Source organism: Amblyomma mixtum, chromosome 6 (assembly GCF_055824585.1).
Source record: "Amblyomma mixtum isolate Tamu chromosome 6, ASM5582458v1, whole genome shotgun sequence".
Taxonomy (NCBI): Eukaryota; Metazoa; Arthropoda; class Arachnida; order Ixodida; family Ixodidae; genus Amblyomma; species Amblyomma mixtum.
Window position 1 is genome coordinate 46,956,689 of NC_143017.1, and position 24,232 is coordinate 46,980,920.

At 50.8% G+C, this 24,232-nt stretch overlaps 1 protein-coding gene across 2 annotated transcripts in view; it reads right to left on the reverse strand.

Moving 5' to 3' along the window:
* Window positions 1-12,730: 12,730 nt before the first annotated feature.
* LOC149338994 (uncharacterized) overlaps window positions 12,731-24,232 on the reverse strand; it is a 102,852-nt gene continuing 91,350 nt past the window's right edge. For both annotated transcript variants that reach the window (XR_016283471.1, XM_089547846.1), the window contains one exon: window positions 12,731-12,886. Coding sequence is in view for 1 of the 2 variants with exons in the window: in XM_089547846.1 (XP_089403972.1) it covers window positions 12,879-12,886 (8 nt within the window). In the remaining variant the exon portion in view is untranslated. The remainder of the gene's footprint in view (window positions 12,887-24,232) is intronic.

Sequence of the window (24,232 nt, forward strand, 5' to 3'; positions counted from 1 at the left end):
CAGGCCGGCGACTAAGCTCGGGGGGGCAAGACTTGCTGGGGTAAGAAACGTGCGGGCCTGAAGGTGGCGCCAGAAGCGTTGGCGGTGCTGGGAAAAGAATCTGTGCGGAGGGGGCGAAGTGAGACGAGAGGGGCGGTAATGTAAAGTGATATCGTGGTACGCATATTCGTTATTTGGAAATAACATTGGAAGAGCTGTCAATGAAAGTTATGTCATCCTCTTTGGGGTTAATGAGACGTCAGAATTTATTGATGTCAGTTTTAAGCATGGATGGCAAGGTATTATGAAGAAAGTTATCCTTTGCTTGTTTAAGTGTGGTTATATACTCATGGGCTGCGAGTTTGTATTTACTCCACCGGGTTATGCTAAAGGAACCTTCCGCTCATTTGTAGAGACGCTTTTTTTATTATACAAGCGCTTGAGACAGATGCTTTACCACAGAGCGTTATGACTACAGAGGAGGGTGCGAAAATGGCTGTATTTGTTTTTTTGTTCACCAATTTTAGACGAAAGCATATTCCAGTTGGACTCAACACTACGGCAGTCAAAATCACTCTAACACTGCGGTCCCGTCATAGTCGTGTATTTCAATCGCAGGAATCTCACGGTAATTTGAGTGCATTACAGCTCTCAATCTTTATTACAGCAGGCTTCGTAGACGACCTCCACCTGCCGGCAAAGTGAGAGTAAGCGTGTTGTTTACTAATAAAACATAACTGTTGCACACCATCAGATACGACTGCCGGCCATATGACTGCACTTGCGCAAGTCATGGTGTAAGAATATTCTTACACTCTGGCACAAGGTTATCACGCTACGGGGTGCAGTGTATTGACTGCTTTCCGTCAACGTAAGCCGCTTATCGCCAGCTGTATAGTGAACTCAGCACGGAAAGTAGTGGCATCCATCATGGCATGCCTTTACTCTCTTTTCTTAGCTCGTACCGTTCCTTCTCCTAGGCGTGAGTCTCTGAAAGGGGCCGGTTACTACTGGCGGGTACAATCTAACGGATGACGATCCCCGGGTATGCGTAGGGGGCTCCTACTGGTCAATCGCCCTATCCTCACTGCTTAGAGACGCACAAGCGCGCAAATATAGGCCGCGCCGGCACGTCTCCAGAGGGGTTACGTTCGCAACGAAGCTCATGGGCCCCTTTTTCCGACCGCGGTGCCTTAGTTCGAACTCCGGTTGATCCGTGCTGATGTCCTATTTTGATTCACCTCAGATTAATCGAATTAGTAGTAGTAACAATAATAGTCTAGTTTGTAGGAATGGTGGGTGAGTTATGTCATTGCCACCCCGAGCTTACCAGGTCACATTTATGGCCTCTGCTTTTTCACTTCCTGGGCAGTCATAATGTGCCATTATGCCATGAAAATTGGTTTGGAGGAAAGCAACCCACCCTCAATCCTCGCTGGGCACCGTAAGCACACCGCTACTAAGGGAAGGACTAAACGAAGGAGTGAAAGGAAAAAGGATAGGTGCCCCAGTGAAGGGCTTCGTAACAATTTAGACCGCATGAGGATCTTTTCAGTGCACTGACATGGCATGAAACGCGAGCGCTCTTTGCGTTTCTCCTCGATCGAAAATTTTTGTCGCGCTATCGAGATGTGTTGCCTGTGCGCTTGGCGGCGTATTTTCCAGATTGATGGGCGGGAGGCTCACTGCTATTGCATTTCTCTGCCCTGCAAAGGAAGGGCGGGATATGTCTGGTTGTAGGGCGGGAGCCTTTAATGCCTCATCGTTGTAAGCAGGAGTTGTCGACAAAAATGTCGCGCTTTTAAATTGGTCGAAACGGTCGTGACGTCACAGTGCGCGAATTTCAAACGGGGCCAATTGTACTTTGGCTAGTAACCATGCAACCATTAAAGGGATCGTATAGTGATATTCCAAGTAAGTGGGACTGAGTTTCGTTAATTGCTTAATTACCCAACTAACCTAATTAACCTTTCTAGTCAGGCCAGATAAATAAATAAAACCGAGTAGGAAATTCGTCGAGCTCGGGAATCGAACCCCGGTCTCCGAAGTGCGAGACGAGCATACTAACCACTCCGCCATGCAAGCTCGACGGTTTGGAATGCGCAAAGGCGCGTCTAGTGAATACGGTGTCTTCGCTCACTCCCATCTTCCTCCCTTCCCGTTACTGCAAGGTTAAGGCGTACACCGAGATATCAGACAGATACATTTCCTTTCCTCAAAAACCACTTTACCCACCAGCAAGGCGTAGAACCGAACGGGCGATGGCGTTCATGGACTCCTTGGCAGTTTTGCAAGACGCTGTCGTGTTCAGGCGAAGCTTAACATCTTAACCACACATCAGTGACACGAGTAGCAACACCGCGCTTAAGGCTTCCGCCTCACCGCTCTTTAGGTCAACAGAGTGCCCCCTTAATTTTTTTTTTTTTGAGGGGGGTGGGGGCATTTCTTCTGGCTATAGGTCGTTTATAATCAAGGTCTGTTTGCACAACCATCGGTCTGCGGGCTTACTAGAAGCCGCTCTTCAGAGAACTCATCTGATCTCACGCGGACACCGATTCCAACCCAGGATTGCTGACGGGACACCGAGGTCTGCTCCGCGCTGGGACCGCGGCTCCAGCGACTGGGACGCAGACCTCTTCTCTCGCAGCACCCAGGCAGAGCCCATTGCAGAGAGCAGTACTCAGACTGACCGCCTGCAGTGGGCGACTGGCGTCAAGCTGCCGGACCGTGTGCTGCTTGCTGGCGCCACTCCTGGCCTGCGGGAATATTGCGGAGTTTATTTTATGTTTGAAATTCGATGCTTTATTGTACTTTGAATTTGAGATCAATATTTTTTCAGTGGCGGATGAGCCATAAAATAAACTATGGCAAAAGTAAGCAAACGCCGGGTGAAGAAATATTACTTTTTTGTTCCTTCCGTAGGTGGTGCAGGTGCCACAGATAGAAGCAGGATCTCTTTGATATGCGCGCGAGCACTGCTGCATTTCGAGTTCATAGCCCACCATTGTGGTGGACAGCACTGATAGTGCAAGTTTTTGACGGTAGAAATGAACTGTGGACGGCACTCCGTTCTGAGTTGCTCAGGTTTAAAGACTGACGTAGTTGACACCAATCAAGTTTTTCCGAATGGTATTTACTGTGTTAACTGCCGGTGGCGTCCCCGTAACATGCACAGGCTTCCTCAAAAACCTTTTAACTAATTATAATTTACGGTATACGCATGCGGAAAGGAGACAGTGAATAGGTCACAAAGTGTCAAGCGTAGAATTGCAAAACTATCTTCGTAACTTTCAACACCAAAAATAACAAATTTTTCTTGTCCTAAGACCATGAACTATGACATAAGAAATGACAAGATTCTTTCGAAATTGAAACGCCGAAAGTTAACGTGGATCTTGAATTTAAAGAATAAGCTTGGGGTAAAAACTGTAAACCTAGACTTTGAACATGCGTCGTAAGCATCACTGAATTATTTTTATGCCACCGAAAAGAATCTTATCCACGGAAAACAAGAGTCGCTACCGCGCATGCGAGGCGGATGCACAAACGACTGGGGAACTGCTGCGGCCACCGAGTACATATTCATAGACCTGCTGTAAGCGATATACCTCTGCAAAATAGAACACTACTGCACACGAGAGTCATCTTCTCATTTACCAAGGAATATTAAACGAAATGTGCGCACTTTCCTCTCAGGCAGATAAAGCAATCGATCAGGTGATAGAGAAATGCACAGAGTATAACCAACCCCTTTTTATAGCCTTTACAGATTACGAGAAAGCGTTTGACTCGGTTGAAACCTCTGCAGTCTTGCAGACATTGCGGAATCACGGTCGGTCCACACCATGGGGGTTGGTACATGGCTGGCGTCGTCCACCAAAACAACCCAGTTCAGGGCCTCACCTTCTGTGCCCCCAACATTACATTCGTCGAGGAAGTTGCTATCGCACTTGCAGGCGCGGGTCAGGCGTCCCGAGTCATTATCACCGACTCAAGGGGAGTTTGCCGCAGTTTTGAACAGGGGCGAATTCCAGATCTTACATTCCAAATTTTACATAGATGTGAGTGCCGGCGTTTCCGAATCCGGCGCACCATCATCTGGGCCCCAGCACACGCGGGGAGAGAGGGAAATAAGGTATAGCGGATGCTACCGCCCGCGCGCTTAACCACCGGGCATCGACTCTCTCGCTGCCTGATCCGGCTGCCAATATCAATCCGGCTATTACTTTTCGGGAGATCTCTCTCCTGTATCACACCGCTCACGGCCGATACCCACCCCCTGTAAAGGCCTCATGAAGGCGGAGGAGCGTTGGCTTCTACGCCTCTACACCAACACAGTACTGTGCCCGGTAATCAAGGGTTCGACAGAATCCTGTCTGGCGAGGGAGAGGCATAGTGGTGAAATAAAACGTACACTCGCCAAAAGATGGTTTATAAAAAAAAAACTTAGTTTGACGTTTCGGGACCCGTACGGGTCCCTTGTTCACAATGAATGATGGACGGAATGGGCCGCTTCTTATATGCGCACTTGACAACGCAGTGAGTGGGCGTAGTTATCCGGGAGATTACCCTTCGTCCTGTTAATGACATGATCCGTGGTCTGTATATAAAAAGATTCTAAAAGCAGTCGTGACGATGTGGGTTTCATGGTATCTAATATTGTGGCGTTCTCCCAGTCAATGGTGTGGTTCTTGAGCATGCTCTGCCAGCGGGTTCGATGAGGTGCGACATTTGTTGACGTCGTTCTTATGTTCTCTTAATCTTCTTCTGAAATCGCCTGATTCGCCAATATATGATGCATCGCAGTTTTTGCAGGGGATTTTGTACACCACTCCGGGGAAACGTGTGCGCTCCAGACGATCTTTCACGTGACAGAGCTGTTGTTTCAGCTTGCCGGACGATTGTTTCTGTGTAATTCCCCGCAAGGACGCCAAACCGTTTCTGGACCCCCTAAATTCTTTTCAACCCAAAATTCAATTCACAATGGAAGAAAGTTTCCGAAAGGATTGCTTTTCTTGATGTCCTTGTTCTCCGCACTCCCGATGGTCTTGCCACTACTGTTTTCCGGAAGCCCACACACACTGGGAAGTACTTGGATTTTCAGTCCGCCCACCCCATTGGCCACAAACGTTCCGTCGCGTCAGCTCTATACAACCGTGCAACTCGTCTTTGCTCCAATCCCGGTCTGCGCTGTTCCGAGCAGAATAAAGTCCGCGCCGACCTCGAGAGGAATGGCTATCCTCGACATCTGCTGCACAACGAACAACGCCGCTCTCTGCAACCTGCCGAACCCCGACTAATCGGACAACAGAAGCGCGCGAGCATTCCTTACGCCCGGGGGACAAGTGAGGCTCTGGCACGGATATTTTCGAAATACGACGTGCGCATTGCGCACGTGCCGTCCAGCAAGCTGAAACAACAGCTCTGTCACGTGAAAGATCGTCTGGAGCGCACACGTTTCCCCGGAGTGGTGTACAAAATCCCCTGCAAAAACTGCGATGCATCATATATTGGCGAATCAGGCGATTTCAGAAGAAGATTAAGAGAACATAAGAACGACGTCAACAAATGTCGCACCTCATCGAACCCGCTGGCAGAGCATGCTCAAGAAAAGAACCACACCATTGACTGGGAGAACGCCACAATATTAGATACCATGAAACCCACATCGTCACGACTGCTTTTAGAATCTTTTTATATACAGACCACGGATCATGTCATTAACAGGACGAAGGGTAATCTCCCGGATAACTACGCCCACTCACTGCGTTGTCAAGTGCGCATATAAGAAGCGGCCCATTCCGTCCATCATTCATTGTGAACAAGGGACCCGTACGGGTCCCGAAACGTCAAACTAAGTTTTTTATAAACCATCTTTTAGCGAGTGTACGTTTTATTTCACCACTGTGCGCGGTAGTTCTTAAACATTTCAATTCGGCTTTTTCGGGAGAGTGTCTACACAGTGAGGAAAGTGTTTGCAGACACGTATCACATGTTGTGGCATGCCCTGGCAATCCTGCTTTCCTTCCCAACCCTCAACTCACCCCACCCCACCCCACCCCACCCCACCCGAGAGGACTGGGAGGCTGCCGTGCTCGGCTGCTCAACTCTCCAGGACCAACCAGCCCTGGTGACAAGAGCCTGGGCCGCCGCGGAGGCCACAGGGGTCCCGGACTAAGGATCCCTCCTAGTGATTTAGAGGGCCCGGCCATTCAGGCCCGGCCGAAGCAATACCTCTCTTGTAAATAGTATAAATAAATGTGTTACACCACCACCACCGCCCAGTGTACCCCCCTCCCTGTTCTCGTTAGTGGCTGTTTATTAATAGCTACTATTTGGCATCAAGCTGCTCGCATCTGCGTAGCCAAAAGGAAAGGGCGGCAGAAGGAAAGGAGGAAAAATTGAGTGCAATATCAAGCACGCAGCTCCGTTTTTTCCTTGTGCCAGGGGAGTTGTCCGTAAGTTGCCGCTATCCTGTGGTGTATAATACATCGGCGAAACCTTGCGATGCGTTAATAAAAGGTTGGAAGAACACCGAAGATTATAGAGGGGAGATTTCCGTGATAACCGTGCAAAATGTTGCCGCATGTGTGGTACGAACGATAAGAAGATCCAGTGTAAACCACTCTTCGAAAAAGAAAATTATATTCAGGCACAGGGATCAACTTGAGCGTGAGCTCATGGAAGCCTTTAATTAGCATTGGAGATAAATGGGGCAGTTAGACTCTCGTTCGCTTCTCTGATAGAGAGTTACGATTATTTGGCAACTCATTGGAGTATACAGGGGGTGATACGTGATATTCACGATGATATCCTTGCTCTGGTTTTGTTTTCTTTTTCCTATTTATATGTCCATGTTTTTGAACTAAAACTTCAGTTTGGAGTGAGCGCTCGTCCTTGTTTTGGGGAGCGCTTGTTTTGACTGACACACCTTCATATAAGCAAACAAGGGAAGGGGATGCGGGGCTCGTTATACATATGAAAGAAGCCAACAGCCACAGAAACCAAGGGGCACAGGGGATTTTTAATTAGTTTATTTATTTTGTTGTGTTGATCAATTTAGAATATTACTGAACATGTTATCGCTTAAAGCTAATTGATTAGAAAAGCAGAAGAAAAAACAACCACTGCCGCCGGTGGGATCCGAACCCACGACCTCCGAATTACGCGTCCGGTGCTCTACCTCTGAGCTACGGCGACGGCTGTCAAATCTTCTGCTTTCGGGGGTATTTATGTTTACAAGTAACCTAACCTTGAGAGTGTTCATCAGCGCCACCCACGTTCATAAGCGGCGGACGTAGAACGTCCTGAGTTACCCCCGAAAGCAGAAGATTTGACAGCCGTCGCCGTAGCTCAGAGGTAGAGCACCGGACGCGTAATTCGGAGGTCGTGGGTTCGGATCCCACCGGCGGCAGTGGTTGTTTTTTCTTCTGCTTTTCTAATCAATTAGCTTTAAGCGATAACATGTTCAGTAATATTCTAAATTGATCAACACCACAAAATAAATAAACTAATTAAAAATCCCCTGTGCCCCTTGGTTTCTGTGGCTGTTGGCTTCTTTCATATTTATAACGAGCCCCGCATCCCCTTCCCTTGTTTGCTTAATTGCTTAGCGAGGGCCTCGGTTCTGGCAGCCTTGATTCCATAGGAAGCATAAGAGGGTTCTCACGCAGCTTCCACCCTCTCCGTTCGATGACGTTCTACGTCACTACCTGCGGTAACTCAGGACGTTCTACGTCCGCCGCTTATGAACGTGGGTGGCGCTGATGAACACTCTCAAGGTTAGGTTACTTGTAAACATAAATATCCCCGAAAGCAGAAGAATGGACAGCCGTCGCCGTAGCTCAGAGGTAGAGCACCGGACGCGTAATTCGGAGGTCGTGGGTTCGGATCCCACGGGCGGCAGTGGTTGTTTTTTCTTCTGCTTTTCTAATCAATTAGCTTTAAGCGACAGCATCTTCAGTAATATTCTAAATTGATCAACACCACAAAATAAATAAACTAATTAAAAATCCCCTGTGCCCCTTGGTTTCTGTGGCTGTTGGCTTCTTTCACACCTTCATATAGGTCGGCGTAAGATATGCGACTGTCCCTTAAAACTCGTGTATTCAGATCGGACTCACCGACATAATTTCGATCGATCAAGGCCTCACGCAGTCACCGGCTGGCGAATTCTGAGAGTGAAGCGGGCTGCTTACGACCAATAACGAACGGCTGCTCATCAAAAAATACGAGAACCGATCACGTGACACGCTTAGTGCAAGGTTATCGCGTTTTATTATTATTTTTTTTTTGGGGGGGGGGACGTGCTGACGCGCGTTTTCCAACTATAACCAATGACGGAGTTCCTTCAAAATATGCCGCTTACCGCTACCAGTATAGTCAACCCAGCATGGTAAGTAGAGGCATTCGTCATGGCATCCCTTCATCTTGCTTGCTTTGCTCGTACCGTTCATTCTCTGGGGCATCAGTCCCTGAAGGGGTCCGGTTAGTTTTGGATGGCCTAAGGTAAAAGCTGACGACCTAGAGCAATGTCATGTCGGCTCACGTAGGAGGCTGCTGTAGGTTCATCGCCTTGCGATCACTGCTTGGAGCCCCGCAAGCCCTCGAAAGCGCCTAGGCTCGGTACACACGGCTCCACTGATGTCATGTGCGCAACGAAGTGCGTCGGCCCCTTGTTCCGAGCTGGCTGCGTTCAGTTCGAATTCTGGGAGCGTGTTTTAAAAGGTCTTTCCGGGAAGACTAAGTAATTCTCAAAAATATGTTTTTGAGGTAAAATAGGCCATTTTCAGCATAGTAGTACCAGTGTTGGCGGACACCAGAAAATTGGTGAATTGTTTTAAGTAGTAAGCTAGTTAAGTCATTTTTAATAATTAACTTTCTAACTATACGAGTTAGGCACCTGGCTACAACAGAGACCTGTAGCTGGCAGCTATTAGCAGCCGCATCAGTGTTTAGAATCTAAGAAAACGTGATTAACTTTGGCACTGTGGCTCCACAAGTTTTGGCTTTTTTGACTAGTTAGGTGCACTGGAAAGGTCGCGTTGCCTGCATGCTTTTTGCAGTACCGTGTATTATGGCACGATGTAGCCAAATTTTGTGGAGCTACAGTGCCGAGGACAGTGGCGTTTTTGGAATTCTAAAAACTGGTATGGCTATTGCTGACCACTGGCTACAAACCCTCTTTTCCAACTTTTCGAAAGTTGGAAGTTCAGCGCTCTGTACTATCTTCTCCTCCTTCTTCCTGTGTTGTGTTCGCGCTGCTGATACATATGGATCGCAACCAACTAGCCCGGCAGATGGTGTTATTCAAACCTCTAATTGCAGCGAGTTGTCTCGCTGCGGTAGTTAAAAAGTTAGTAATAAAAATTAGTTAATCAGCTTACTAAAGACAATTCACCGGCTTTCCGGTGTCCGACAAAACAGGTAATACCACAAAAGGGGTAGTTTTACGACAAAAGGCTTATTTTTTAAAATTACTTATTCTTCCCAGAAAGACCTGGTGTAAGCTGTAAATTTGGTCCTCTCTCTTTGGGAAATTATATATACCTGAAAATTGCTAGCGCCTGTTGTAAGTCACCTGGCCACTGGGCAGTTGGCGACCGGACATCATCATTAGCTGCATATCGCAGCCAACGGGAGCGAATGGTAATAACCGCTCGCCTGCTTAAGTCAGAGCGCAGCGCTGACGATGTCCTTCCACCGGATCGTCCGGTTGCTTCTCAAGGTGGCTTCAAAAGCAGCGGATATATCTGAGTGACCAGTGACAAAGGACCAAATGGACAGCAGGAAATGGATACCTTATAAAATACGGCTGCTGGTTGATTCGTATAGATTTTCTGTTTTCGTCCACTTCGGATTATGGAAATAGTAATAGTAACAATAGTAGTAGTTGCTGTAATAATATTGGGCGTGCGTCAACACCACTCCTACACTACGGCGACAAACCACTTCGAGATAATTAGCTTTTCCAGTTGCTCACTGATGACAATATGCCATTATGACATGAAAATTGGTTTCGAAGAAAGCAAAGCTGTCTGAATCCTTTGTGGCACCCACAAGTACACCGTAAGGGAAGGACTGAAAGAGGGAGTGAAAGGTGGAAGAGAAATATGTGCTGTTGTGCCTGAACCCTCATTCCGCTGGCCTGTCGGGGAACCAGAGCTGTGCGCCCGCCGTCGCGCAAAGCAGGCACGGACTCGCCGCCAAGGCACGGCGTCATCCTGGCTGGCCGGCTGACCCTTCCTCCTCCTACCCCTCACTAGCGTCGGATCGAGCCAATCCGAGCGGTGGCCTGTGGCGTGAACTTATCGGAGCAGAGGAACGCACGCCAGGTGCAGAAGAACGCAACGGTCACCGGCGGCTATAAGAGGAGAGCCGCACTGAGACGCGGTAGCAGACGGGCAGCAGACACGCCATCGTGCCAGACAGACGCTCTCCGCAGGGCCTCGTCCTAGCCCGTTGTGCTCACGGCCCTTGTACATCAATGTAAAAAGCCTTGTAAATATTGTATATAAACGTCAGTTAACTAACCGTCGCATCGACCGTTCATCGCTCAGGTCTGCTCAACAGAGGCAGCAGACTGAGACGCTCAAGTCCCTACAGTGGTGACTAGGGTGGGATGCCCAAGTCGTAACAGTGGTGGCAGCGGTGGGATGTCACGTCCCAACAGTGTTGTGGTGGCAGCGGTGGGATGTAGCGTCGAAACAGTGGTGGCAGCGGTGGGATGCCAAAGTCGCAACAGTGCCGCATGTTGAGGGTTTGGTTGCAGTTTCGATTATCGGCGTACCTTGAACGTGTACTGACATGGCACGAAGAACGAACGTGTTTAGCGTTCCGGCTCTGTTGGAAAATTTTGTCCCGCAGTCGAGATGTGTTTCCTGTGGGCCTGTCACTGGGCCTTCCAGGTAGGCAGGCGGGATGCGCACGGCTATCACATTCCTCTTCCCTTTAACGGAAGGACGGGATATGTGTGGGTGTTTTCGCAGCTCGCCTTGCATAACCGTTGTTGTATTCCTGCTTTTTGCAAGCCGCGCTTCAGAGAATTTAACTGATCGTGGAAACAAATTATAATACAGGTATGCTGCCGGGGCGCCAATGTGGGCTCCGTGCTGGGAGACTGGCTCCAGCGACTGGGATTCAGTCCTCGAGTGCCGCAGCCCCCTGACAGAGCCCGTTGCAGAGAGCAGTACGCAGACGGACAGCCGGCAATGCGTCACCGGCGATGGGCTACCGGATGCTGTGTTTGCCGGCGCCAATGCTGGCGTGTTCGAATACTGACTTCATTTATTGTGGATTTAGCGCGTGAAAATATCGTCCCCATATTTCTTCTGTGGCGGATGCGCAAGAAAATAAACTCTGGCGAAAGAAACTCAGCGCCATGAGGAAAGTCCTTCAGTCCTTCCGTGTGTGGTGCAGTCACCGTAGACTGAAACAGGATGCCTGAGATATGACGCGAGCACCGCGGTGTTGTGAGTCGATAGCCGGGAATTGTGTTGGGCAGCACTGCTAATGCTGTGGCCGGCACTCCGTAGAGAACTGCGCCGACTAAATATTGGTCGTCTTGACGCTAATCAAGGAAAGCGGGTTGCATACGACCTATAATGAACGGCGGCGCGCCAACAATAACCACTACCGGTCCCGTGACTGCCTTAATGGAAGGTTATCGCGCCACCCATGACTTGCTTCCTTCAAGATAGTCAGCTTACCACCAGCTGTATAGTCATCCCTGCAGAGAAAGTAGAGGCGTTGGTCATGACATCCTTTCATTCTGCTCGCTTCGCTCGTACAGTTCATTCTGTTGCCGGTTCAAGTACTATGCTACTGTGGGTCCATCGCCTTGTGCTCACTGCTTCGAGACCCGCAAACCCACTAAAACGCCTAAGATAGGTACACACGACTCCATTGAGGCAACTTTCGCAACGAAGTGCGTCGGGCTTTCGTTTTGACCTGGTTGTCTTCAGCTTCAATTCCACAATTCAACAAGATGCAATAGTTTGAAACTGTGGGATGAAAACATTGGTATACTGCGACGATCCGCACTGGGAGAGTGCGAAAGCTCTGACGCCTCCACGGCACTCGTCGTCTCTTTTTGCTGCTCTCTGATACTCTTTGCACCTCTGATTCTCTTACTTTCGCTCTGAATACATCCCTTCTCCTCGACCACACACCTGGATTTTCAAATTTGGCGCCAACGCTGTTTCCTGTCCACCCCACGATATCCCCGGTCAGCCTGTTCAAACGTCCAATGGTTTTTGCTCGATTAATTATGACTTCTTTGTTCGATTAATTATGACTCATCAAACACATTTCAGTCCATTCGAACTTTATTTTCACTCCATTGCTCATTTTCGCAGTATTTTGCCGTCCACAGTTCTTTTCCGATCCTCTCACGACGTCCGCGCTATTTCAACAATTTTTTTTACGTTTTTTGCTCTAACTACTTGTGCTATTGACTCCTACGCGGACTCTACGTGGAAGCTGCTTGGGCCCTAGAGTAAGGACTCCACTCGCGGCCTCTCGTAAAGCGCAAAAGCATTTTAAGAGCTCAGCCAACCTTGTCAATCAATCAGTCAGTTTGTCAGTCAGTCTCAGTCAGTCTCAGTAAGTCAGTCAGTCAGTGGCTGAAGAGTCACGAGGCGTTAGTCGTGCCCGAGCCACTCATCACTGCTGCTCCAGACCGCTTGAAACAGCGCACCAGACTATCGACAGTCACGCAATCCTCAGCATACACCGTTTATTGCGTGCCAGTATTACAGAGAATCGCTGTTTTCTGCGTACTTTTGCCCATCTTGAATGTCGTCCCGCAACCACGAATGCAGCAGACCGTCGCGCACAGCAGGCGTCATCAGGCGTCTTGAGGACGCGTCAGCGGTGTCGTGAGGACATGCGGCTACTGCTTACACTCCTGCGTGCAGAAAAATGAAGGAGATAAGGAAAGTCACGTTTTAAAATGTGTTAAACAGTCGAAAAGCATCGCGGCTGCTGTATCATGGAACTATATTGGGGAATGAACTCCGACAGTTGTAGCTTCCTTCCCTTATGCTAAGTTCTCGTCAGCGAAGTTTGCAGTCCTGTAATTCTCGTGATATATTAAGGCGGAAGCCTTTAATGCCTCATCGTTGTAAGCAGAAGTTGTCGACAGAAATGTCACGCTTTTAAATTGGTCTAAACGGTCGTGACGTCGCAGTGCGCGATTTTCAAACGGGGCCAATTGTAATTTGGCTAGTAACCATGCAACCAATTGAAGGGATCGTATAGTGATGCTCCAAGTAAATGGGAATGAGTTTACTACATTGCTTAATTAACCAATCAGCCTAATTAACATTTCTAGTCAGGCGAGATAAATAAATAAAACCGCTAAGGAAATTGGTCGAGTTCGGGAATTGAACCCCGGTCTCCGGAGTGCGAGTCGAGCATGCTAACCATTCCGCCATGCCAGCTCGATGGTTTCGAATGAACAAAGGCGCGTCTAGTTAATACGCTGTCTTCGTTCACTCCCATCTTCCTCCCTGCCCGTTACGGCGAGGTTCGGGTGTCCACCGAGTTATGTGAGAATATGCGAGACAGATACTTCCTTTCCTCAAAAACCAAATTGCCGAAGAGCAAGGCGTAGAACCGAACGGGCGATGGCGCGCTATGGACAAGCAGCAACACCGCGCCTAAGGCTTTCGCCTCACCGTACTTTAGGTCAACAAAGTGCCCCTTAATTTTTTGTTTATGGTTTATGGGCGTTTAACATTTCAGAGCGACTCAGGCTATGAAGGAAGCCGTAGTGAAGGGCTCTGGAAATATTGTCCACCTGGGACTCTAACGTGCACTGGCATCGCACAGTGCACGGGCCTCCGGGCTTTGGTATATTGGTTTATTGGTTTTGGAGGAAAGGAAATGGCACTGTATCTGTCTCGCATATCTCTGAGGACACCTGAACCGCGCCGTAAGGGAAGGGAGTAGAGGTCTCCGAAATAATTCGACCACCTGGGGATCTTTAACGCGCACTGACATCGCACAGCACATGAGCGCCTTTTGGGTTCCGCCTCCACCAAAATACTTATCTTGTAAATAGTACAAGTTAATTGTTTTAGACCATCACCATCATCGAAACGCGGCCGCCGTGGTCGGGTTCGAACCCGGGCGCTCCGGCTCGGTAGACGAGCGCCCTAATTGCTGAGCCACCGCGGCGAGTACTTCGTCTCTGTCGAAATTCGGTCGCCACGGGCGGGATAGAACCCGCGTCTTTCGAGTCAGCAGCCGAGCGCCATAACCACTGAGCTTTAGCCATCACCTCCACCACTGCCAAATACATCATAAGTGACTCCAAACCAGCAATTCGAAATTTTGCGAAAGGAAGGGCCCACTCAGCAGCCATCAAAATCTTACAAAAAATCTCCAATACCCGCCAGATAACATTGATCTGGGTCCCCGCTCATTCGGACCATCCTGGAAACGAGGCGGCGCACCAATTTGCCCGAGGATTCGTGGTTAACCGGGAGGTGCGCTACCCCGAGCTCAGGTCGGCCAAGAAGCGAATGACAACCTACAAAGAAATTACTACCCACTTCAAGAAAGAAAGACAGATCTTCCCAGAACCACATAAATCCCTCAGTAAAACACAACAAGTCAGTTGGCGGCAGCTCCAAACAGACACTTTCTTTAATCCGCACATGTACTCCATATGGTTCCCGGAGCAGTACAGCCCCGTCTGTTCTCTCTGTGGGCACCAAACGGCAGACGCGCCGCACATCCTATACTCATGTACTCAAGACAAGCCATCGCACAGTCTGCAGCTCTCTACCCAATCTCAGTGGGAGGCCGCGCTGCTCAGCTCGGACCCGGAGGTTCAACTTTGAGCCACAGAGCGAGCCGAAGAGGTCGCCGAACGACATCGCCGGTCGGCCACCTGGCGTCCGGCCTAGAAGAGGAGCCCACCGCGGGGAGGGGAACATGACCCCAATCCGAGCCTAAGACCTCTTATTTAATAAAGTTTACCTCCTCCTCCTCCACTGAGTCACCGCGACGGCTCCCGTTACATGTCTAATAGCGATTTCACTTCCTGTGAGCGACGAAAGTTGCCCGCTAAGTGCGTGCGCTGTGAGTCTTTCCCATTTCAGTACAAAAGGGACAAGCAAAAAACAGTGCCATTGCCGTGAGTTATAGAAACCACCATCGCAAGTAAGATGGTAACCTGCGTTCGCGGGCAGGTGTTCACTGTGACAAAACAAAACAAGGCTGAAGCAATGGCAGCAAAAAGAGTCACCAAATAACACACTCTTTCTACTGGAAGAGCATAACGTGTATTGTACGTGAACTGTCGCCGAGCTCGTAACAAGATAGTCGTCCCGAAGTTTTGTTTAGAGGTTGTTAGAGCTGTGAAAGCAGGAGTGCTACTGGACCGTTAAAAACTGAAGCAGAAAGAAAAATTCGGGGGGCACTTTGGCTCTCTAAAGTGCTGCAAGGCGAAAGCGTTTCCTTGCGCACTGTTTTTGTTTACTTTTTATTTTTTATATTTTGCTTCTATTATTTTTTATTTGTGCTTCTTTTCTTATTTTTATTGTTTTTCTTTTTTATTTTCATATCTTATTTTTATTTTGTTTTTATTTTTGTTTACTTTCTCATTTTTATTTTTTATTTTTCCTTTTCTTGACTTCATTCCTTTTATTTTATTTATGAAACCCGTGCATTCACTAGATGCGCCTTTATTCATGCTCGAACCTTGAGCCTTCGTGGCGGAGTGGTAGCGTCTCCGCTTCAAATGCCAAATGCCAACTCCCACCCTCGGCGCAGTTTCTTTTTAAGCAGTGACGCCGAAAGGCGGACACATCTGCCGACACGGCTGCCGACGCGTCTGCTAACGACAGTATTAAGCATTAAAGGCTTTCGCCTTAAAAGGTTTTCTTGCAGTGCGTTCCAAAGATTTTATAAGACAGCAGCTCTGCAGGGGGTACTTCAGAATGACCGGATGTGACATTTGCTTGTGCTGACTTTCGCGCGGCCCTCAGAACGTTCTAGAGTACCGCAGCGGTGGTCTAGTCATTTGAGCCTCCGCCTCGCGACCAGGAGGTGCGGGGTTCGATCCGCAGTGCTGCCGGGTACCCACCGGTGATGCAATCGGTATAAGCTTTCCCCTGCCTAGTGCTCGGCTTCTTTAGGGTGAAGGGCTTGGGAATGGGTCTTTGACCCCACCTTGTTGTGACGTTCCGTGCGTGAAATACCAGGGCCCATACCTGAGAACATTCTTCTGGAGGGTGAGCGAGTGTGACGTTCCGTGCGTGAAATACCAGGGCCCATACCTTCGGCGGAATTTTCTTTGTGCTCAACCGTCCTACTCCCTTGTCTCCCCTAAAACGGTCCGCGTTCGGCGGCGCCGCCTAGACGGAGCCCCCAGTGGCGGCAAGCCACTGAAGGGGTACAATGGTACAAAGGCGCCGGCCGGAGGGAAAGCCAGCCCAATTAGGCATGCCTGGCCGTACAAGGACAAGAGAAGAAAGCTGCCGGCGGGAGACAAACGACATTCCAACGACGGATGTCGGGGATGCCGCAGGGCGCCGCCGTGGAAAGGAGGAAGAAAGAAAGAAACATTCCAGTCGGGAAGACAGGAGATCGGGCGTGGCCGGCGGGGCAGATATAGCTGGCGAGTGCGGACGAAAGGCAGGCAGAGGACGAGACCGTTCACGAAAAAGGGTCCTTCAGCGCCGAAGCCGGACGGCGCGCAGCTTCTGCCAGCCACCGACGGATCGCAACTCCGGAGACCATCCATCGCCCCCATGACGGCGTCGCCACGTAAGCTCGGACACCCCAGCCTCTGATGTACCATGTATAATTATTGATTACATCATTTTGTTTAAACTGAGCCATACGGTGTCTTCTTGCCTCTCCGTCCCGTGTGGACCTGCGCATTATGTGGGGTCGTCACACTGGTGTCAGAAGTGGGGTCTACCGGTTACACTTCACTCCCGGCGGAATTGCATTGGAGCACCCCTGCTACGTATGCCCGGACTCGGTGTCTCTGCCAAACGGAGTGTCAGGTATATTAGGGCAGGATTTTTTGAGAAAAGGGAAGGTAGTAGTCTCATTCTCTGAAGAAGAAGTTAATGCGGGGGGCTCAAAAGTTCCGTTTTTGAACAGGAGCAGGGCTGAGGTTCGCAGTACCGATATTGACACCCGTCAAACAGTGGGATCATTAGAGAAGGTATATTCGCGGGTTGCCGTGAAGCTGGTCGATGAGGCTGTCGTCCTTCCGTGGTCGGAGCACATTTTGTACGCTTATGTGCCTGCAGATGTAGAGAGCGGCGCCGTGGGAGTGCTTGAACCGGTCGACTCTCTTAGTAATGGACTGAAGGCAGCCGCGTGCCTCGTGACTGTTAATGACGCCCACAGAGTGCCCCTACGGGTGGCTAACTGTAGCCAGCAGCCACTGAGCCTTCCCAGGAACAAAACATTGGCTTTCTTCACCTCTGCGATAGAGACACATGAGCCCACCGATACGGTACTCGCAACTGTAGAGCATGCTAGTCCTTCGGCTCCTCCAAATGCGTTGTTCGATCTTTCCCACGTAAAATCCAGGGAGAGGGAGGCTCTGGCTGGTTTGCTGAACGACTACTCAGAGGTATTCGCCGCGTCCAACCTGGATTTGGGCTGCTGTGGCGTTATAAAGCACAGGATAGAAACCGGCACTTCATCGCCCGTTTACCAACGTGCGTACAGGATTCCTTACTCCCAACGTGAGGAGATGGAGCGGCAGGTGCAGGACCTTATTGATCGCGGCATTGTCGAACACTCAAAGTCACCATGGGGAGCACCGGCACAATTGGTGGAAAAACCAGATGGCTCGTATCGATTGGTGGTGGACTACCGCAAACTAAATGCCGTAACTCGCATCGATCCATACCCCAATCCCAATATACAGGAGACGCTTTCTCAGCTGGGCTCTGCCAGGTACTTCACGGTAGTGGACATGGCGGCGGGATTCTGGCAGATAGCAATGGATCCGGCAGATGCTGAGAAAACGGCATTCAACACGCCCTCAGGGCACTATGAATGGAAAAGAATGCCGATGGGTCTGGTCAACAGCCCTGCTGTCTGGCAGAGAACCGCTGATGTTATCCTGGCGGGTCTTCTGGGGAAGCTGTGCTTCGTGTATATGGATGACATAATCATATACAGTGACAGTTTTGAGAACCACTTGCGCGATATTGAGCAGGTTTTGGTGCGACTAAGAGGAGCTGGTCTCAAGCTGAAGCCTTCTAAGTGCCAATTCCTCAAAAACGAGGTGAAATACCTCGGGCACATTGTTTCAGCTGACGGCGTGCGACCGGACCCTGAGAAACTAAGGTGTGTCTCGGATTTTCCATCCCCGACTAGTGTCCGCCAGGTCCGGCAGTTTCTCGGCCTGATCGGTTACTACCGAAGGCACATAGAGGAGTTCGCCAAGCTCGCTAAGCCGCTCACTGCCTTAACAGCCAAAAATGTCGCCTTTCGCTGGTGCAAAGACGAGGAGGATGCTTTTGGGGCCCTGAAGAGGAAGCTAATGAGTGCACCGCTGTTGCGCCACCCGGATTTTAATTTGCCCTTCGTTTTGGCCACAGATGCGTCAAAGTTCGCAGTTGGTGCTGTGTTATCTCAGGTTATCGAGGGCAAAGAACATCCCGTGGCTTTTGCTAGCCGACAGCTGAGCCCCACAGAGCAGAAGTACGGAGCTACAGAAAGGGAGTGCCTCGCCGTTGTCTGGGCAGTAAAGCACTTCAGATGCTACCTTTACGGCCGCCAATTCAAGCTAGTCACAGACTGCCATCCTCTGAAATGGGTGATGAGTGTCAGGGACCCTAGCTCGCGACTCGCTAGATGGAATCTACAGCTGCAGGAATACTGCTTTGAGGTGGAGCACAAGTCAGGAAAGACACATCTGAATGCTGATGCGCTCAGCCGTACAGCTGCCGTGTCAGCTATAGATGAGTTTGTCCCCGTAGTCGACCCCGCCGAATTACGCACAGAGCAGTGCAAAGATCCTGACCTGAAGCGAATAATCGAAAGCTTAGAGGGCGTACCATCTCACCCCGAACAGCTAGGTTATTTCATTGGCAAAGACGGCACCCTGTGTCGGCGCACGAGGCCAACCAGGAAAGGGAGACCAGAGAAAACCGCTTGGGAGAGAGTCGTCATACCTCGGTCGTGGACAGAAAGGGTTCTTCGCGCGTTCCACGATGCGCCGTGCGCCGGTCATTTTGGCGTAGCGAAGACACGCAGGCGCGTCGAGCGTTTGTACTTTTGGAGTGGCATGCGACAGGATGTTAGAGACTACTGTGCGAAGTGTCATTCCTGTCTGGAAAGAAAAACACCCAAGGGACGCAGGCCAGCACCAATTCAGCCGTTCCCTGAGGTTTCGGCTCCCTTCGAGCGGACAGGTATGGATATAATGGGCCCATTGCCCACGACCACTTCTGGAACAGGTACATTTTAGTATTTGTCGATCACCTTTCAAAATACGCGGAAGCGGTAGCACTCCCAGATCAGAAAGCAGACACGGTTGCAAGAGCATTTGTCGAACAGATCGTGCTCCGACATGGATCTCCGAGGCAACTCTTGACAGATCGGGGAACGAACTTCGTGTCGCAGCTGAGGAGAGTTTGCGAGCTGCTTAAGATCACTAAGAAGCAGACAACACCGTACCATCCGGCTTGCAACGGCGCGGTGGAGCGACTGAACCAAACCGTGGCCGGGTTCCTGTCGCATTTTGTTTCGCGCGACCAGCGGGACTGGGACTTGTGGCTCCCGTATGCAATGTTTGCCTACAATTCCGCAGCACACGAGAGCACGGGCGAATCGCCATTCTTTCTTCTCTACGGCCGAGACCCGGACCAGCCTAGTGAAGTGCCAGAGGGCCCCCGTCGTGTCCCATACGCTTCACTGGACGACTATAAGGTTGAGCTAGAATCGCGCGTGCAAGTGGCGAGGGACATCGCAAAGGAGGCCTTAAAGAAAGCGGCGAAGCGCAGGAAGGAGGTACACGATCGCGGTGCTAGAGACGCGCCGTTTGATGTGGGGGACAGCGTGTACATCGAAAACTGCCAAAGACAGATTGGGTTGGCTCGTAAGTTCCAGACGAGGTGGAGAGGACCGTGCGAGGTTGTCGAGAAGCTTTCTCCGGTAAACTTCAGGGTCCGAGACGTGAACCGCCGCTTGATAAGGATACACGCAAATCGCCTCAAGTCGGCACCGGTTCAGCATTCACGAACTGAGGAGGGGGAAAGCGCAGATTTTGATGGGGACCGAAGTGAAGCGGAGCGCGCAGATTGTTCGCAAGAAACGCCCTCTCCTGCATTTGTTCGGCAAGCGCCAGAGGTTACGGCAGGAATGCCACCGGATTTACTTCATGCATTGCTGGAGGAAGGAGCGCTCGAGGTTGCCGCGCAGATAACGCCAAGAGAGGCTCCTGCCACGAGCCCTCGCGAGTCTCAAAGCAGACAAGGGGTCACAGAATTACTTGGTACGGCTCATGAACGCCGATATCCGCTTCGAAATCGGAAAGCTAAGTCGGACTAATGGCGTAAACAGAGCGGAGTTGGGGACTGGTTAAGACTGTGTAATGCTGCAGCTCATAACATTGCTATGTGCTTATGTGTTAAAATATCGGAGTTGCTAGTTAAACCTTTCTGCCATTAAGTGACACTTTTACAGGATGCAGAACATGCCCGACTTCCTTTCGTTATCTATATATTTTTTTGTCTGTGCCGTGATTGTGCTGGAAGTGGGAGCTCCTTTGTAAGTGTGGTAAATTTATTTCGTCCAGTTTGGACTAGCAAGGAGAGGCTTGGGTGCTGAGTTTCATGTTTGTCTGTGAAAGAAGATCAGTGCTGCCCCTGGAGACGCCAGTTATGACAGCTGCGGCATATGGTGCAGTGCAGTGGTGTTGTGTGCAGCGAAAAGTGTTTTGTCGGACGGAATGTGCGAGGCGATTCAGAAAAAGAAGGGGAGCTGCCTGGACTCAAATGTTCGGAGAACATTCTTCTGGAGGGTGAGCGAGTGTGACGTTCCGTGCGTGAAATACCAGGGCCCATACCTGAGAACATTCTTCTGGAGGGTGAGCGAGTGTGACGTTCCGTGCGTGAAATACCAGGGCCCATACCTTCGGCGGAATTTTCTTTGTGCTCAACCGTCCTACTCCCTTGTCTCCCCTAAAACGGTCCGCGTTCGGCGGCGCCGCCTAGACGGAGCCCCCAGTGGCGGCAAGCCACTGAAGGGGTACAATGGTACAAAGGCGCCGGCCGGAGGGAAAGCCAGCCCAATTAGGCATGCCTGGCCGTACAAGGACAAGAGAAGAAAGCTGCCGGCGGGAGACAAACGACATTCCAACGACGGATGTCGGGGATGCCGCAGGGCGCCGCCGTGGAAAGGAGGAAGAAAGAAAGAAACATTCCAGTCGGGAAGACAGGAGATCGGGCGTGGCCGGCGGGGCAGATATAGCTGGCGAGTGCGGACGAAAGGCAGGCAGAGGACGAGATCGTTCACGAAAAAGGGTCCTTCAGCGCCGAAGCCGGACGGCGCGCAGCTTCTGCCAGCCACCGACGGATCGCAACTCCGGAGACCATCCATCGCCCCCATGACGGCGTCGCCACGTAAGCTCGGACACCCCAGCCTCTGATGTACCATGTATAATTATTGATTACATCATTTTGTTTAAACTGAGCCATACGGTGTCTTCTTGCCTCTCCGTCCCGTGTGGACCTGCGCATTGTGTGGGGTCGTCACATTGTGTAAAACCGAAAAAAAAATCTCTGCCTCTCCCGTGATCGAGAGTAGGGTAAGCATGAAATATTTACGGCGAACAGTCTTCTGCTGTGGCGTATCACTCGCAAAGCGATCGCTTTCCGCAAGACGCTCCTACCTCTCCTTTCATCAGGCTCCATTGCTCGGCTTAAGCACCAGTGAGGGTGGCGGCATCGAAATGCAGGACGATGCAGAAGCGTACGCGGACACGACGAGACGCAGGCCTGACAAGAATGTATATGCAGCGCGTTCGAATGCCCCGCGAGCGTGTATACATCTGCCTGGCAAAGGGGGAAACGACATGAGCTGAAGGCCCAGCGGCCGGTCTTTTACATGCGTGAGTGTGGGACCGCAGCGCCATCCTTGGAGACGGCGCCGAAGCAGTTTTTCTGCCCATAGCCCTTCTCGCCCTGGAGCTCCCCTCTTGCTCTAAGCGGCCCTCTCTCTTATGCTGAATTCCAATGGCAGATCGAGACCGCTCCGTCGGATCGCGTACGGAGCAACATTATTAGAACAAACTGAGTTCGTTCTAGTAACGTTGGTACGGAGCAACGTTACTAGAGCGTTCGTACGGAGCGCGTCGGAGCACGTAGGTTTGCCACCTCCCATTTTGCGATTGGAATGCCAGTGCTCCCTCGGGAGCGCGACGCCAGCGCCGCAGCGGCGAGCCGCGGAAACTAGGCACGCCGCCGGAGCGGGCGCCCTGCTAGCTTCGTGTTCGAGTGCGACAGGAGTTGCGCGAGGCGCGATCTCCGCGTTGACAGACGCCGCCTCGGCGAAACAAAAAGGAGGTAGTACGAAGGCCGTAATGTAAAACCAAAACCAAAGCGTATGTACAGGATGGTCCACTCTCCGTGAACACGCGAGTATGCGGCCGCGGTCTTTCGAGAGCCAGTGAGCCTGTCCCTACCGTTCACGAAAGAAGTGCCGGACGACGCGCAGGCAAGTTGCTCGCTGCTCGATTTTCCAGCCTTGCGACTGCGAGACGCAAGCCGCTGAACCAATCAGCGAGACAGTCGAGCTTTCGGCAACGACGCCGCCCGCGGACACGCCGAGCGACGAACTGCGCTGCCCCCCGGCCAACGTTTCTCCCTGGCTGCCGTAGTCGTCGCTAAGCCTAACTGTTTTTCATCGATGCCGCAGCTGAGGGCGCTTCGGAATTGGCCAGCGCTTTAGTAAAGGTGCTACTCGCGTCACCGTTTTACTGTGTTCCTCGTCTCATAATAAAATAAAGACATGATCGATTTCTGCGACGCCTCCAACAGCGGAGCTAGCAGACAGCAGGCCAGCCGCACTGGGCATCAGGAAGAAATTTGCTTGTATCGCAGTTATCACTTCTACCAGCAACTCGGTATTGGCCAACGATCCTCAAAAATGATTCATTTTTTACATTCCTCTACTCCAGGGCTTGTTATGAACGCGAACAAAGAATATTAGCGCATTTTTCTGACGCCGGCGGCAGGCATATATACAGGCCGGCAGCTTCACACTCGCTGTCCATTTCAGACGAATCTTCACTGCTGGACTCTGAGCTTTCAGTGTCCGAGTTGGAACTGTCACTTCCATGAAGCAAAATTAGTGCCGCACGGCTCGAAGCAAGATCATTGCCGTCCACTGTTGACTGGAAAGTGCCCGGCTGTCCCGGCTCGCCCGGCTTACCACGTAGCGACGACAGGAACGAAGCGGCTGCTGCCGGTCGCGACAGGAAGCAGACGCGGCGGAAAAGAAAACGTCATGCGAGGTTCCGGTCAAATCCGCTGATTTCGGCGGATCAAGTATCGCTGCTCCACGGAGCGATCCGGGATTTAAGCCTGATCCCGATCTGCCATTGGAATATACAACTCGCGCTCCCATTTTACCATTGGAATACGACTGATCCAAGCCGAGCAGAAAAACTTGATCCCGATCTGCCATTGGAATTCAACATTAGAGAGTCTCGTTAAATCTCGTACGGTGCCCGGATGCTGACGTTTCAGTGCCCGGATGTTGGCTCTCGGTCTCGGCGTGACGTCACCACACTGCCGACAACGGGAGTAAAAAGCATTTCATGCTTAAAACCCTTTACCATGGCCCTCTTTGGCCACTGTTGCCCTTGCGCCATAAAAACTCATCTTCATGAGCACGTCCTAGAGAGAATGATTCCTCATCTTCCAAGGCATCCGTCCAGATGGCGCGCCCGGCCCACGATGAAGGTTCCGTCTCTCCGAATGCCAAATGGCTGAAAGGAGCGCTGCACCCTACGGTTTCTTTTTCGACGCCCCCAGAAGCATGGTCGGGTGCAGACGAGCTCACAAGCCGCTGCACATTTGACTGTTCGAAGAGACTAGAGCTGAGCCGTTGTGTCTGCTTCGCTGTATTTAGCCCTTTCAGTGACCGGGTGAGGTTCGAACCTTTTTTTTTGTATGTATTAGTACATCCAGACCTTACATCCAGTACATCCAGTACATCTAGGCAACTAGTCTTGCAAAGCCAATCCCACACTGTTAATTCT